General features: G+C 48.0%; 1 protein-coding gene across 5 annotated transcripts in view; it reads right to left on the reverse strand.

Annotated features, from left to right (window-relative positions):
* The window catches only part of TUBGCP3 (tubulin gamma complex component 3), an 83,824-nt gene extending 73,844 nt beyond the window's left edge, over positions 1-9,980 (reverse strand). For 3 of the 5 annotated variants that reach the window (XR_015051138.1, XM_085854384.1, XM_085854383.1), the window contains exon 1: positions 9,755-9,980. Coding sequence is in view for 2 of the 5 variants with exons in the window: in XM_085854384.1 (XP_085710510.1) it covers positions 9,755-9,830 (76 nt within the window). In the remaining 3 variants the exon portion in view is untranslated. The remainder of the gene's footprint in view (positions 1-9,754) is intronic. The other 2 variants (XM_085854386.1, XM_085854385.1) reach the window with 1 other exon arrangement.
* Positions 9,981-15,971: the final 5,991 nt, after the last annotated feature.

Here is a 15,971-nt window from a genome sequence, read left to right on the forward strand (position 1 = left end):
AACTGTTGCCTTGATCCTGGCGCACATGGCAATGAACAGGGGGGGCAAAGCAAAAATTGAACGGGGCTGGTGAACGCGGGCAGTGGGCATGGCATGGCAAACACAGCCGGCAGATGAACTGGCCGGCACAGGCCTTGAAGAAAAACAGCCAGCAGATGAACTGGCCAGCACAGGCCTTGCAGCACAGCAGCTGCAGACGATCCAGCCGGCACAGGCCTTGCAGCACAGCAGCTGCAGATGAAGTTGGCCAGCCTTTGCCGTTCTGTGGAGGTTGGTGGAGGGAGTGCGGCGGTGCTGGCCACTTGGAAGGCGGGCTCGGACCTACCTACCTGTCTCCCTCCCACCTATCGCCTTTGCCTGTCACTGTACATACCCACTCCCTTAATTTGTCAAACCCCAATTTAGCCCCAACTTATTTTTTTGTTGTTTTTATTTTTACTTCCCCACTATAAATCGTCCCCTAACCCCCTTTATCGTCTTTGTTCGGCTAACCTATCCTGTCACCTAGCCTACTCCCAACCCCTACGTTCCCTTCCCGGAGGGGAATAAGGGAGAGCTAGCGTCCTGTGTCGAAGCCCAACGAAGCCTCAGAATGGCCTCCCCAGAGTTCGGCGATCTATAACCAAAGTGGGTCCAGCGGCCCACAACGACAGCGAGGGGATGGATGGTGCGGAGGGGTACATCTCCTAATCTACCCTAACCATTTAACTGTTAAACTACCCCGGGGCTTTCAACAAGCGCCTCTCGCTTAAACTATTGGTTCTAACAACCCAGATTCCTGTCGCCTGTGTTGGTGTCCTTACAATTTCGGGCCTCGCCCCCCAATTTTCTCTCCGTGCCCTCACACGGTCTCATGGCTGGGACACGTGGCTCCCTTTGGCAGGCACGACCCTCTGCCGAATCTCCCGCTATGGCACCCCCGGGCACTACACTGCCTCCGAGCCTACCAGCTCCCTAACACCGGGGAGTGCCCCCCATGGCACCTCCCCTGAAACGCACACTTGGCAGGCTGGCTTCCCAGGCCCCTTTCCGAGGGTCACCCGTGCCCACAACACTGCCCACGCGGCTAATGGCGCCCCAGGCCCCCGCACCAAGCAGGCGCACCCGTGCCCACTACGCTATCCCGGCCCCCCATGGGCCCTTGGCCTACCACGGCCGACTAGCCCGGTGCCCGGGGTACCCACTCAGCGATACTCACTTTTCGCAGCCACGCTCCCAGCCCGTCAACAGGGCTCCTGCACCCCTCCAAACGGGTTTCGAGCCTACACTCCCACCAACAACAAAACGACCTCCATTTTTCAATTTGACTAACCCAGCTAACTCACTTTACTCTGACCCCGGGGTCCCTTGGGCGGGAGTCACTCCTCCCCCCAATCACTCATCGCACCATGCATTCCCCATTCGCTCCACACACACAGACCCGCTGGCCTCACTCACTCACCAAGCACATGCTTCCACTTCACTCACCAACACACTCACCGCTGAACTCTGCCATCCTTCTATCTGCATCGCCTAACTAACTCGTGCTCCCACGTCGTCCCTTAAACTATAGCACGTTCCTTTTAACACTACGTAGCTAAACTACGTCCCCTCTACACATTCACAAGTCTGTCACTGTCTCCAAAATAACTTTTATTTCCCAACCTAAATCTGGCTACAATCCCTCTAACTAATCCATTCCACGGACTCCATGAGGACTTACCCCTGCCCCATGAAGTCAGTCTAACTCAGCTAACCCTTCCCCCTAACTAGTTTCCATCCTGTGCCCCGGTAAGGGGGTCTTCCACCCCTTGCCCAGGAATCCTGTGCACGCGAAAGTGAGGCCTGCTGTTTTTTATTTTTTTTTTTTCCTTACATGCACAGCACCAGCGCGGAAACTCAGAGCTCGCGCACTTTACACCTGCCCGTGACGTCATGCAGCTGCACGTGTTCCTCGTCCCTCCTTGGACGGTACCCCCCTGCCGGATTCCAACAGGGATACCCCTCCTGCCGGATTCCAACCCCACGTGCAGCCATGGCGTCACCGTGCGCATAAAAAAAAACACAAGCCCCACGTCTCGAGGGGTTCCCCACGCGAACACATGTGCTTTGCCCGTTGGAGCTTAACACACACGATCGCGTGGAGAACCCGTCCGGTCCAAATCCGAAATCCTGCCTAAACTTTGTCCGTCCGCGGGATCGGCAAATCCACCGCGTACGTTTCCGGACCGGGCCTTCACTCTCGCAAGCGAGCACGTGGTGGCCTCGTGCGTTGCACAGCACGGACCTCGTGCTCACTGCTGGGTGAACCCGGCACGGTCCCCGAAACAGCTACAGCCGCTACTCGGCTTTCTTTCTTCACATGTCTCCGTCGTCGCCTCCATTCCACCCACGCACACCTGCGTGTTACGACGCTCACAGTCCTTTCCATCACATTCACCCCGGGAGACGCGGCTGCGTGCTCCCGCATGCCCACCGACATCTCCCTTACATACCGCTCTCTCACACACACGGTCTCCCTTGCACTCGGCCGTTCACTCACGCGTGCTACCTCCCTCGCACACGTGGCTCCACGCACTCGCGGCCTTCCACTCACTCGTGCCTCACCACTCACACTGGCCGTTTCATCCACACACGGTGCCTCATCCACACACGGCGTGCTGGGAAGCACGTACTCTGGCACCATCGCCACCACACCACTCACACACGGGGTCGCTTCCACACACGGGGACGCACTCACACCTTGCACCACAGACACAGGAACAACCACACTGGGGATTCGTGTCCCCACAAGGGTCTCCGGGGCCTCTATACCCCCCAAGCTCTCCGAGCACCTGTCCACAGCACTCGTCCCCTCAACCTCGCAAAGCACGACCGAACCCACCTGGTCGTGACTCGCCTCAAGGGGGCATACTCCCTCCCCTCGTTCCTGGAGGAGGCTATCCCGCTGCTCGCACCGGGTCCCTGCACGGTCCGCCAGCTCAACCTCATCATCCTCCACTACCTCTGTGTGTGTGTGTGTTCGTCTCTAACCTTGTCTAATTCATGCAGTCTCTCCTCTTTTTTCTGTCTCCCGTGTCTCTATACATTTATAAGTTTCTGTTGTCCCCTCCTGTCTATTAGTCTCCGCTTCTTTCTGGCGTCTTTCCCTTATCTTTATGTAGGTCAACCTTGCTTTCTCTTTAAGTCGCTCCCGTCCTTCCCTGTTTTTCACTCCTTGCTCTTTCACGATCTCCGCGTACCTCATCCTTGCTTTCCGTATTAATTGTTCTTTTCTCTCCCTCGCAATTACTTTCACCTCGTCTCTTGTCTCCCGAATTACTTTTTCCTTACCCGCCTCCACGGCGGGCCCGACAGCCGTTGCACCCCCTTCCAGCTCGTTCGTTCCTACACGTGGAGTCGCCATTTTAAACTCCCTGCTAACGGCCTTCATGCCCGCCTGCAGGCATCGGCCCATGTTCTGCGTCTCACCCCGGAGCTCTTTCATTTCTTTTTTCATTTAGTTTTTCATTTCATTTGTATTTGTATCCATCTTTTTGTTCATGCCTTTCATTTCGTTTTTCATATCCGCATTCATCTTTGCCAGCATGATGATTAGCTGGGCCATGTCGGGTGCGCTTGAGTGAGCCGTTTCGGCAGGGGTTGGGGAAGGGTTTTGGTGGAGAGGGGGAGGGGAGGTGTCATACACCGCGGCCGCTGCCGCACCCATTTCGGGCTCTGGGTTCAGTTGGGCGAGTTCGTTTTCCTGCACAACCAACATTTCCTGCACGGGGATTTCATCCTGGACCATGGATCCTACATTACTACACATATACATTTCTAATACCCCCGGCTCCCGCTCGCCTTGAGACGCCATCTTGCTTCTCTTAAAGGGTTAATTTAGCTCGCTCGTAATTTGGAGGGAATCGGGGGTCGCTCCTCTCACCCCTGGACCGATTCCCGTGAATTTAATTGGAGACAGGACAGCCCGTTTTCCCGTTCTCCGTTACTAGTGCTGCGAGGAAGGCGATGAGTTTATATCGCACGACCTGACACCAGTGTTGCTGATTCGCGCCCGCCGGCGTGCGGACGGCCACGTAACTCGAATCGCGGCACGTCGCCCACCGGACGGACAATCCAGTCGTGACCCTCTCGGACTAACGCCGGGAACCAGTCACGGGTGGACCTTTCGGTCTCACCGCGATCGAGCCAATCGGCCCCCGCGTGGGATAGGGTTGCTCGCCAAATTCGACCTACCTAAGTACCCACACGGAGGGTAGACCGGGCGATCGCACCTCGCCGCAGGTCGACTTCGGACACGGGCCACTTAAGCGACCCGTTCCGTACTATCGGGATAACCGAGCGGTGTTATTCGTCGGCCTCGACGGTTCGATTAATTATCGGGCGTCTTAGCCCACGACCAACCCTTTACGTGAAGCAAGATGGGGATTCAATGAAAGAAATGACGAAGCGAAGCGGGAAAACAGTTCAATAATAAGCACATTTATTTCGCGATGAACGGAAAGCACACATATACAATTCCACCAAAAGCACATGGAAAAGAAGAAGACAAAAAGCAAATGCGACAATGCAGATCTATCCGACTACCGGGCACTCGGCAACACTTATACAATTTTACTTCACAGACGGCGCCGACAACACACATTCCCAAAGCAAAAGAAAAGAGAACCACCCTCCAGGATGAGGGGGTAGGCGGGCCTGGGGCCGAGACCGTGTCGGGCCTACCCGTCTGATGATGAGACGCGGAGCGGCGGTGGTGCCTCAACTCCGCGGGCCTCGCGGACAGTGTCTGGTAGGGGGTGGGAAGGGGGCCCCCTTTTGTCGCACTATCTCAGTGCGGGGGGAAACAGGAGGGGGTTGCTGATGCTCGGGGAAAGGAGGATTTCACAAAATCGCGGGTCCCGCGACGAGCGTCTCCACCACGACCTCGGTCACGCCGCCGGCCTTTCTCTCCGCAGTTCCCCGAATCCGACGCGAGCACCCCCTTGTCCGCCTTCGCCGCCGCCGCCTCTCCACAGCTCCGTCCTCTTCACTCCGACTCCGCGAACTCCCAACTGCACTCTTCTCCGAACTCCAAAACTCTTCCTCCTGCGAACTGAACTGCCTCAACTGACGAACGCGGCCCCTTATATCCCCCGTGGCCTCGCTCCTTCATCTTTGACCCTCTGCCTCCGACCTTTCACCTCTCTTGCTCTCTCCCCATTGGCCCGAGGAAAAGTGGGCGTGAATGCTTTTTGATCCATGAATTTGCATATAGCGACCGCCCTCCAACGCCCTGGAGGCGGGGCCAAACCGCCCCTCGCTTACCGATTGGACGGAACAAAAGTGGGCGTGAGTCGTTTTTGATCCGTTTTTCTGCGGAAAGTCCGCGATGCTTTTGAACACGCTGCTCGGTGCGCGCTCTACACGAGTCCAGCATCGGTGCCCACGAGTGGCGCGAGATGACGGTGATGAGATGGTGGCGAGTTGTGACGGTAAAGGTCGTGGCGGTTGTGGTGAAGCGGCGTTGTGGTTGGTGGTTGTTGTTGTGATGGCTGTTGAGACGTGGTTGGTGGTGGTAATAATGGCGGCTGGTCCAAAATAAAGATAGTAAAAGAAAAACGGCTATCCTGAAGAGTCGCAGCCCTCATGAATGACATTTATTCCCTCTAGACAACGGGTTTGGGCCTAACTACACATATACTTACCGAGATATCTCACCTAAGGGACCTGAATGGTGGTTTGCGAATTTGGTCAACCACAACAATATTATACATGTTAAATACACACATATTATACACCACATACTATACATATTAAATACACACATATTACAAGTGACATTATGTACAGACACATTACACATGACATTATAGACACATATTACACACACACATTACACGTGACAATTATATACACACATATTCAGGGGTTTCCTTAGAAGCCGGTTACCGGCGACCCGCAGCCGTCTACTCAGAGAAAAAATGTCAAAGGTCGCCGCCTACTTCAGTGCCGATTTTTCGAATTTTTTTTTTTTTTTTGTCACCACGAAATCTCTACATCCCGTTTTGAAATCCGAGACGAAAACACATTAGTATTTCGATAAAAGCGGGCTTACTTTTACTGTTAGTACTCTCGCCAGGTCAAGCACAACACTGACCTAAAAATAACACAAGCAGCTAAAACACACCTCCTGTAATAGAGAGTTCTCTGCTTTATCCTTGTTTTGGACTGTTGGCCTGATACCCTGATACCATACAGCAATGACCTCAAGAAAATAAACTTTGTAGGCCTCGCAGTTTCGGTGCCGAAACGATGGTATCGAAACGAAAATCCCTGTTTGACTTTGGATTTTCAAAGAAGTCCAAAGACATGGGAGGTAAGCTTCTGGCCATCAGTAATTGGTCTAAACTTGCACTCTCGCGAGTGCGACGTTGTTGTTGTTTCACGAAACGTGTGTTTCACCTCGTCCATTTTGAGCTTTTGTCAAGTGATGCGGCTCCAAAATACACGGTCACCCGTTGTGCCTTTTTAATTTATAAAGTAATTAGCCTATAAGCTTAAAGCAGCTTTTGTACATGTTATTATTCGTGATTATTTGCACTGAAAATCGCCGTTTATTCATTGAAGTGAAGGCCAAGTATGAGCAGCTGTGAACTGGCCAACTGAATACTGGTACCACAGGTACATGCATGTACCATAGACTTGGACCAACTATACAGTATAGCTGAATTTCAGTCAACCAGTCAGTCAGTATGTTAATGCAACTACATCCAGAATAGGCCAAACCACCTGTTTTTGTGGTTTTCCACCCCAACAGCATGATAATGAGAACTATTTAATGTCAGAAATCATGCTAGAATGCATCTCCAGCCATCTAGGATCCTCCGGCTTCTAGGGCCCTGGACCCCTGCCATACAGCTTCGCTCGCGGTGATGGTAACCTGCTACGCCAAAAAAGAAGGAAACCCCTGCATATTACACATGACATTAATTATATACACACATATTACACGTGACATATTGCATACACATATTATACTTCATTACACTTGATACCACCCGTTGATTCACTGACGGGAACACTACTAAAGGGGGGGGGGGAGAAAAAGAGGGAAAAAAAGAGAGAGATGGGTGGGAGAGAGAGGGGGTGGAGGGAGAGAGGTGGGGGGGAGAGTGTAGAGGTGAAGGGAAAGAGAGAGGAAGGAGGGGAGCGAAGAGGGGTATGGAAGCAAGGAGGGTGGGGGAGCAAGGAGGGTGGGGGAAGGGAAGACTGTGTGAAGTGAGAGGAAGGGAAGTCAGACGTGCGGTGGAGCATTAATTACGATTCATACTGTCTCATCAAAATGATTCTGCATAGAATAACAGAGAAGATGGAAACAAAATAATGTTTGAAATCCATTTTCTACCGGTCATACGATAAACACGACTCGGAGACAAACAGCACCCGGACACATCTGGAGACAAAACCCGCCGGACGCATGCGGAGCAAAGCTGTTCAAAAACAAACACCGCCCGTATACATCCAGAGACAAACACCGCCCGGACACGTCCAGAGGCAAACTCCCGCCCGGGCATAAATACCGCTCGGACACATTCAGATTCAAACACCGCCCGGATGCATCCGGAGCAAACCTGTCCAGAGATAAACACTGCTCGGACACGTCCAGAGAGAAACTCCCGTCTGGACATATCTAGTGTTTACATGGCCATAGAATAGACAGGTTAACTTATCCAGTGTGTATACAGCTGTGGTGTAGACAGGTTAACATATCCAGTGTGTACATGGCCATAGTATAGACAGGTTAACACATCCAGTGTGTACATGGTATGGACAGGTTAACATATCCAGTGTGGACAGGTTAACATATCCAGTGTGTACAGGTTAACATATCCAGTGTGTACACGGCCATGGTATAGACAGGTTAACCTATCCAGTGTGTACACGGTCATGGTTTCTCCAGGTTAACCTATCCTGTGTATACAGGTTAACATATCCAGTGTGTACACGGTCATGGTATAGACGGGTTAGCCTATCCAGTGTGTACACGGTCATGATATATACAGGTTAACCTATCCAGTGTGGACACGGCCATAGTATAGACAGGTTAAAATATCCAGTGTGTACACGGTCATGGTATAGACAGGTTAACATATCCAGTGTGTACACAGTCATAGTATGGACAGGTTAACCTATCCAGTGTGTACACGGTCATGGTATAGACAGTTTAACCTATCCAGTGTGTACAGGTTAACATATCCAATGTGTACACGGTCATGGTCTATACAGGTTAACCTATCCAGTGTATACACGGACATGGTATATACAGGTTAACATATCCATTGTATACAGGTTAACATATCCAGTGTGTACACGGTCATGGTATATACAGGTTAACCTATCCAGTGTGTACACGGCCATGGTATATACAGGTTAACCTATCCAGTGTGTACACGGTCATGGTTTCTCCTGGTTAACCTATCCTGTGTATACAGGTTAACATATCCAGTGTGTACACTGTCATGGTATAGACGGGTTAGCCTATCCAGTGTGTACACGGTCATGATATATACAGGTTAACCTATCCAGTGTGGACACGGCCATAGTATAGACAGGTTAAAATATCCAGTGTGTACACGGTCATGGTATAGACAGGTTAACATATCCAGTGTGTACACAGTCATAGTATGGACAGGTTAACCTATCCAGTGTGTACACGGTCATGGTATAGACAGTTTAACCTATCCAGTGTGTACAGGTTAACATATCCAATGTGTACACGGTCATGGTCTATACAGGTTAACCTATCCAGTGTATACACGGACATGGTATATACAGGTTAACATATCCATTGTATACAGGTTAACATATCCAGTGTGTACACGGTCATGGTATATACAGGTTAACCTATCCAGTGTGTACACGGCCATGGTATATACAGGTTAACCTATCCAGTGTGTACACGGTCATGGTTTCTCCAGGTTAACCTATCCAGTGTGTACACGGTCATGGTATAGACAGGTTAACCTATCCAGTGTGTACACGGTCATGGTGTAGACAGGTTAACATATCCAATGTGTACACGGTCATGGTATATACAGGTTAACCTATCCAGTGTATACACGGTCATGGTATATACAGGTTAACATATCCAGTGTGTACACGGTCATGGTATATACAGGTTAACATATCCAGTGTGTACACGGTCATGGTATATACAGGTTAACCTATCCAGTGTGTACACGGTCATGGTTTCTCCAGGTTAACCTATCCAGTGTGTACACGGTCATGGTATATACAGGTTAACCTATCCAGTGTATACACAGTCATGGTATATACAGGTTAACATATCCAGTGTGTACACGGTCATGGTATATACAGGTTAACATATCCAGTGTGTACACGGTCATGGTATATACAGGTTAACCTATCCAGTGTGTACACGGTCATGGTATAGACAGGTTAACCTATCCAGTGTGTACACGGTCATGGTATATACAGGTTAACCTATCCAGTGTGTACACGGTCATGGTTTCTCCAGGTTAACCTATCCAGTGTGTACACGGTCATGGTATAGACAGGTTAACATATCCAGTGTGTATACGGTCATGGTATCGAACACACGTGCCTCGTTTGCTCAGTTCGTTTTGAAAGGAACGGCGGTTCGTTCCAAGTAAATACACTTGACCACGCAGCCCCCCATATTGACAGCACGTCGGGATATTACACTGAAACGAGGCAACTACTCAGGACACCGAGCTCCACTCCCCTTCCCCGAAACAACAATGACGTGCACCTTCACTCTTCTGCAGGATGCGACAACATAAGCTGTGCAGAAGCACGTTTGGGGATTTTCTCTCGTACGTCGCCATCACGGAGGACCAGTCCAACGAGTCCAAGCTTCAGCGGGTCTTCATAGGACGCGGGTTTGCTCAGTCAGCGAGTCACGGCCCGTTACTCTCCGTCTCCCGCGATTTGGTTGTGCGACCCGCCCCGTCCGGTTTCGTGGAGCGGGGAATGCTGGGTAATACACATCCTTCGGAACAATTATTCATTCAAATCGGCGAGTCGTTCGTTTTATTTGAAGTATAATTTTATATAATCCGCTGTGTAATTCTGAGATGTTTAATTTCATCCGGTAATATTTAAATCACTTTTCCAACAAAGATCTTTTTTTATATAAAACTTTATTCTTGTTACTCTTTCAGCGATAAACGAGCTGGTGGACTTGATTACAATTTTCTCTTTGAACTGCGGTCAAAGCTTCACGGGGATTCATCTCAAAATAGATATAATTCATTTTCCGGAAGTGACGATTTCATAACGGAAGTTGTTTTCTAAATTGCAATGTTGTTGTTGTTGTTTGTGCGTCGCATTATGCAATGATTTTGTTTTTTGTTTTATTTTCTTTAAAAAAAATTTTTTTAACTCCGAGCACGCGAAGCGATAAGTGGAGTTAACCGATTTAATAGTTGCCAACTCTACCTATTTTGGCGGTCGTCGACCGCTTTTTGTGTACTTGAACAGCCTCCCGATTTAATTGCCCAAAATAGCGAAAAATACCGTTTTCACAAAATAATCTCCTCAAACAGTGGTGAGGATGCAGCAGAGATTGATGCAGACGATGGTGCAGGTGCAGCGAGTAAAGCCTGTATCTCGCTGGGCTGCGACAGGTCGCGACAAAATGCGAACGGGATTCTCCAAAATGTCTGGAAACGTTCGCGGTGGTTCTCAATTTCCTCGCGTGAGTCGCAGGACGTCGCTCTGGTGTCGGTCTAATTTTGAACATGTTCAAAAAATTCGTGCGACAAATTTTATCTCAAAATAGTCACAGAGTCGTCGCGGTTGTCTCGAACCCTTCTCAATTTCGTTTTCGTGAGTCAGAAGGTGCGACAAATGTGACATGCAATGTAATGGAGATAGATTCACAATAGTTCAATCCAGATATGACAAAAAAAAAAACAGTCCATATTGTAAAACCAGCATTGTCTGTCCTCTTTCTCTCCTGTTCTGAGTAATGGACTTCAATGCAAACTTTTCACCTTCCCATCATTCCTAAATCACGTCACACATTTTTACATAAATTAGGTCACACACAAAATATGGTCACACCCACAAGCCCCTATCAAGGCAGATGAACAATTGGTCACACACAATGTTTGTGGGTGCAATGTTGACAAGTAACAGAACACTTTGAACAATCAGGCTTGGTCAGCATTCTCCTGTAATCCCACCATCCTGTTCTGCCAGGGCACAGCTCCCACACCATTGTAGTACTCAGTCAGGTACTCTCTCACTTGTTTCCCAACTGACAATATGATTGCTGGAAGGGAGAGGCCATATATATATATATATATATATATATATATATATATATATATATATATATATATATATACATATATATATATATATATATATCAATATTAGAAGGTTACAAGGTGTATCGGAGTGATAGGAAGGATAGAATAGGAGGAGTAGCAACCTGGGTAAAGGACAGCATTGCATCAAAAGAAAAGGGTATCATTAAGGAAGGAATAAATGCAGAGGATTCTGTGTGGGTAGAGATTAGAGATTGTGAAAACAGTAAGATACTGGAAGGATGTTTTTATGGGGCTCCAAGTGTGAAGGAAGAGGAGGAAGGAGGAGTACATGAAGAATTCAAAAGGGCATGTGGAAAGGGAAGAGTATTGATTATAAATGAGGGATTTTCACTTGCCAGGGATAGATTGGGTCCAGGAACAGGGAAAGCGCAGAGAATATGAGGATTTCCTAGTTTTAGTCCAGGATTGCTTTTTAACCCAGTTTGTAGATAAGCCCACTAGGGGGAGTGCAGTGTTAGATCTCCTTTTAAGTAACGATCCCAATATGGTGGAGTAGGTGGACGTAAGTGGTGTATTTCGGAGCAAGTGACCTTAACATTATGTATGAGAAGATTGTGTTAAGGTTGGAGTTCAGGAGAGTAGAGTAGGGCTATTAGATTTCAGGAAGGAAAACTTTGAGGGCATGAGGAGAGAGCTGGGTGATGTAGATTGGGAGAAGTTAACAACAGGACAATCAGCATCAGAGAAATGGGAAACCTTCAAGGAGCAAATTTTAAGACTGCAGAGTAAGTACATTCCAATGAGGTGTAAAACTAGAAGTAGAAAGAGACCAGGGTGGTTGAGTAGTGAGACAAGGAATACTATTAAGGAGAAGCAGAAGGCTTTTATTAGGTTTAAAATAACAGGACTGGAGTTACATTTATATCACGATCGAAGTAAACAGAGCAAGGTTAAGAAAATAACTCGGCAAGCCAAAACAGAGTACAAGAAGGACATGGCTAAGAATATTAAATGTAATAGCAAGGCTTTCTTTAAGTATATCAGGGGAAAAGAACAGGTTAGGTAGGACCAGTGTGGGCCCATTGAGGAATAACACCGGGTGAGTGGTTAGTGATGAAAGTGAGATGGCAGGCTCATTAAACAGGTATTTTTCGTCAACATTTATACAAGAACACTCAGGAGAATTACCAATAGCTGAGAGTATCTATCGAGGAGGTGAGGAAGGGCTTTTAAAGAAGATCCAGGTTGAACTGGAGGAAGTAAAGGAATAGCTCGGAAATATAAGAGTAAATAAGGCGTCGTGTTTGAGTCCAGATAATACGCACCCAAGAGTGTTGATGGAGGTGGCTGAGCAGATAAGCGAGATATTAACGGATATTTTCAACAGCTCACTGGAGTCAGGACAGGTACCGGAGGATTGGAGAGTAGCAAATGTAACACCGTTATTTAAGAAAGAATCCAGAGAAGTATTGGGAAACTATAGACCAGTTCGTTTGCCTTCAGTTGTGGGAAAGGTTTTGGAGACATTAATCAGGGACCAGATGGGGAACCATTTAAACAAATACAAACTAATTAAAGATAGTCAACATGGGTTTACCAAAGGTAGTTCCTGTTTAACAAATCTTTTACAGTTCTATGAAGCAATATGATTGGGTGGATGAGGGAAAGGCAGTGAACATAGTTTATCCAGACTTTAAGAAGGCAGTTGATAAGGTACCACATTGGAGATTGTTAGCCAAAGTAAGGGCTTGTGGAGTGGCTAGTCAGGTGGCTAATTGGATTGCAAGCTGGTTTAGTGATAGGAAGTAGAGTGGCTGTGAGTGGGAGGATGTCATGCTGGAAGGATGCAAGTAATGAGGTACCTCGGGGATCAGTACTTGGACCATTACTATTCATTATTTACATCAATGATTTGGATAGTGGAGTGAAGAGTTGGCTTTCCAAATTTGCAGAAGACACAAAGCTTGGAGATAAGGTGGATAGCAGAGGGGGTGGTGAGCACATTCAGGAAAGTATTAATACTTGCATAGATTAGGCAAAAGATTGGCAGATGGACTCATGGTGCGGATGATTGCTGAGGAACTTTCCATCAACAAGGACACTGTCTGGAACATCATCACTGAAAATCTCGAAATGCGCAACGTGTGTTTATAGATGGTCCCCAAGCTGTTGTCTGAGGACCAAAAACAGCAAAGATTCATTGTCTGTCAAGACATTATCAAGCGCCTCGAGGACGATCCAGACCTGCTCGGGAGAGTCATGACTGGTGATGAATCGTGGATATTCAAATACGATCCCGAGACCAAACGGAAGAGTCGTCAGTGGAAAAGTCCAGCATCACCAAGACGAAACAAAGCAAGGATGTCGAAGTCGAAGGTCAAGGTGAAGCTCATCGGGTTTTTTGACATCAAGGGTATCGTCCACTTCGAGTTTCTACCACAGGGTCAAACAGTGAATCAATACGTGTACAAGAAGATCCTCGGGCGCCTCATGAGATCAGTCCAGGACAAGAGGAGGGATCTGTGGGAGAACAACGCCTGGGTGCTCCACCATGACAACGCTCCTGTTCACAGTACCCTGAGCATCCGACAGTTTCTGGCGGCGAGGAATGTGCCAACTCTGGAGCAACCCCCGTATTCGCCAGACTTGGTCCCTTGTGATTTTTTTTTCCTATTCCCCAAGCTCAAGAGGGTGATCAAGGGGACCCGATTTCCTGATGTGGAAGCCATTAAAAAGGGCCGTGACGACGGAGCTCCGGAGGATTCCAGAAGAAGCCTTCCGGGGGTACATCGAAGTGTAGAAGAAGAGGATGGACAAGTGTGTGAGATTGGAGGGAAACTATGTTTGAAGGGGACAAGCTCTGATTTCAATATATTTTTTGGAATAAAATTTCTGTGAAGTCAGTCCAATTACTTTTTAGATGGACCTCGTATTTATGAAATTATTTATTAAAATACTAAACTAAGTGAATCTTGTATTTTTACATTATTATAAATTCAATTAATAATTCAGTTTCCATAGGACCAACACAAGTCTCAAAACCATCCCTATCAGTTCCAGTCGATGCATTGAAATCCCCCAAGACTTGAAGAGTATCTCGCCTGGGACACCAATCAACCACAGACTCAAGTGTGGAGTAGAATGCGTCCTTCACGGTGAGATCACTCGCCTCAGCCGAAGCACATACAGAGACCAGGGAAACGACACCCAAAGAGTGACGAGTCCTGAGTCTCATAATACGCTCGTTGACCGGTGTTACCTCAATTATCATTGGAGTCAGCATATTGGACACAGCAACAGCAACTCCTTGGGCATGGTAACCATCATAGTGACCAGACTAATAGTAGGTGTAACCACCCACCATGATCTCGCCACTATCTGGTCTCCGAACCTCAGAGTGCTGCAATCCCGATGTTCAAGCACTTGAGCTCAGATGATAACAGAAACAGGTGATCATCATCTCTGAGGAATAGGACATTCTAGGCACCCACCCAAAGGGACCACCTCAGGTTAACGCAAGGAGACCGCCGTCTGGTGGACGACACCTCAGCACCACTCCGACACACACTACCGCAATCTGACCCGGGAAGGTTACCCCGTGGTTTCCCTCCTGTCATCAAAGATTGGGGGTCCGAAAGGCTTTGCCCCAATCCTGTCATCCGGTGAGCTGCCCTGCGAGATGAAGGAAGATACGGGATGAAAGTTTGCCCCCACGGCACCGATCCAAATCTACCCATATGTACCACATCCGTGTGTGCTGTATACGCACCTCTACCTTGTAGTAACTGTCGACTGTACATCCCAATCAGGACATGAACTGTACTGTACAGCTTGGTATGTAGCTTAAGCACTCAAGCAAATCAAGCCACGAAACGCCGACATCTCCGGGCGTTTATAAACATTGCAATATACCCAGCAATTTGTAGCTATGATGAACAGGCATTCGATATATAATATGAGTGAGGAAAGTGAAAAAAAAAAAAAAAATCTTTATCGTTAAGAAATCGTTGCGGCCTGTTCCAAGTCAAAGCATGTTTGAGCAGGCCAAAAAAAACATGGCGGTTTCAGACCTCAGCGAGGTTACCAAGGAAACGCCTTCAGACCCCAGACAGCGAGGTGGCCGAGGATGTGCCTGATGGAGGATATAATAAAATAAGGCTGTTAATTATATCTTCAAAAGGGGTGTTTTAATTAACCCAAACTCCCAATCTTCATAAACATTGCGATATACCCAGCGATTCGTAGCTATGATGAACAGGCATTCGATAATATGAGTGAGGAAAGTGAAAAAAAAGAAAGAAAAAAACTATCGTAAAGAAATTGTTGCAGCCTGTTCCAAGTCAAGGCATGTTTGAGCAGGCCAAAAAAACATGGCGGCTTCAGACCTCAGCGAGGTTACCAGGGAAACCCCTTAAGACCCCAGACAGAGAGGTGGCCGAGGATGTGCCTGATGGAGGATAAAATTAAATAAGGCTGTTAATTATCTTCAAAAGGGATGTTTTAATTAACCCAAAGACCCAATTTTCACTGTAGCGCCTCCTTGGAGTTTTCTTCGTATGCATGCAAAGTTTCAGGCTGCTCGGTTTTAGAGTTTTGGAGTTATGGAGGACACACACACACACACACACACACACACACACACACACACACACACACACACACACACACACACACACACACACACACACA

Source organism: Eptatretus burgeri, chromosome 14 (assembly GCF_056783735.1).
Source record: "Eptatretus burgeri isolate ZD-2024b chromosome 14, Ebu_testis_v1, whole genome shotgun sequence".
Classification (NCBI taxonomy): domain Eukaryota; kingdom Metazoa; phylum Chordata; class Myxini; order Myxiniformes; family Myxinidae; genus Eptatretus; species Eptatretus burgeri.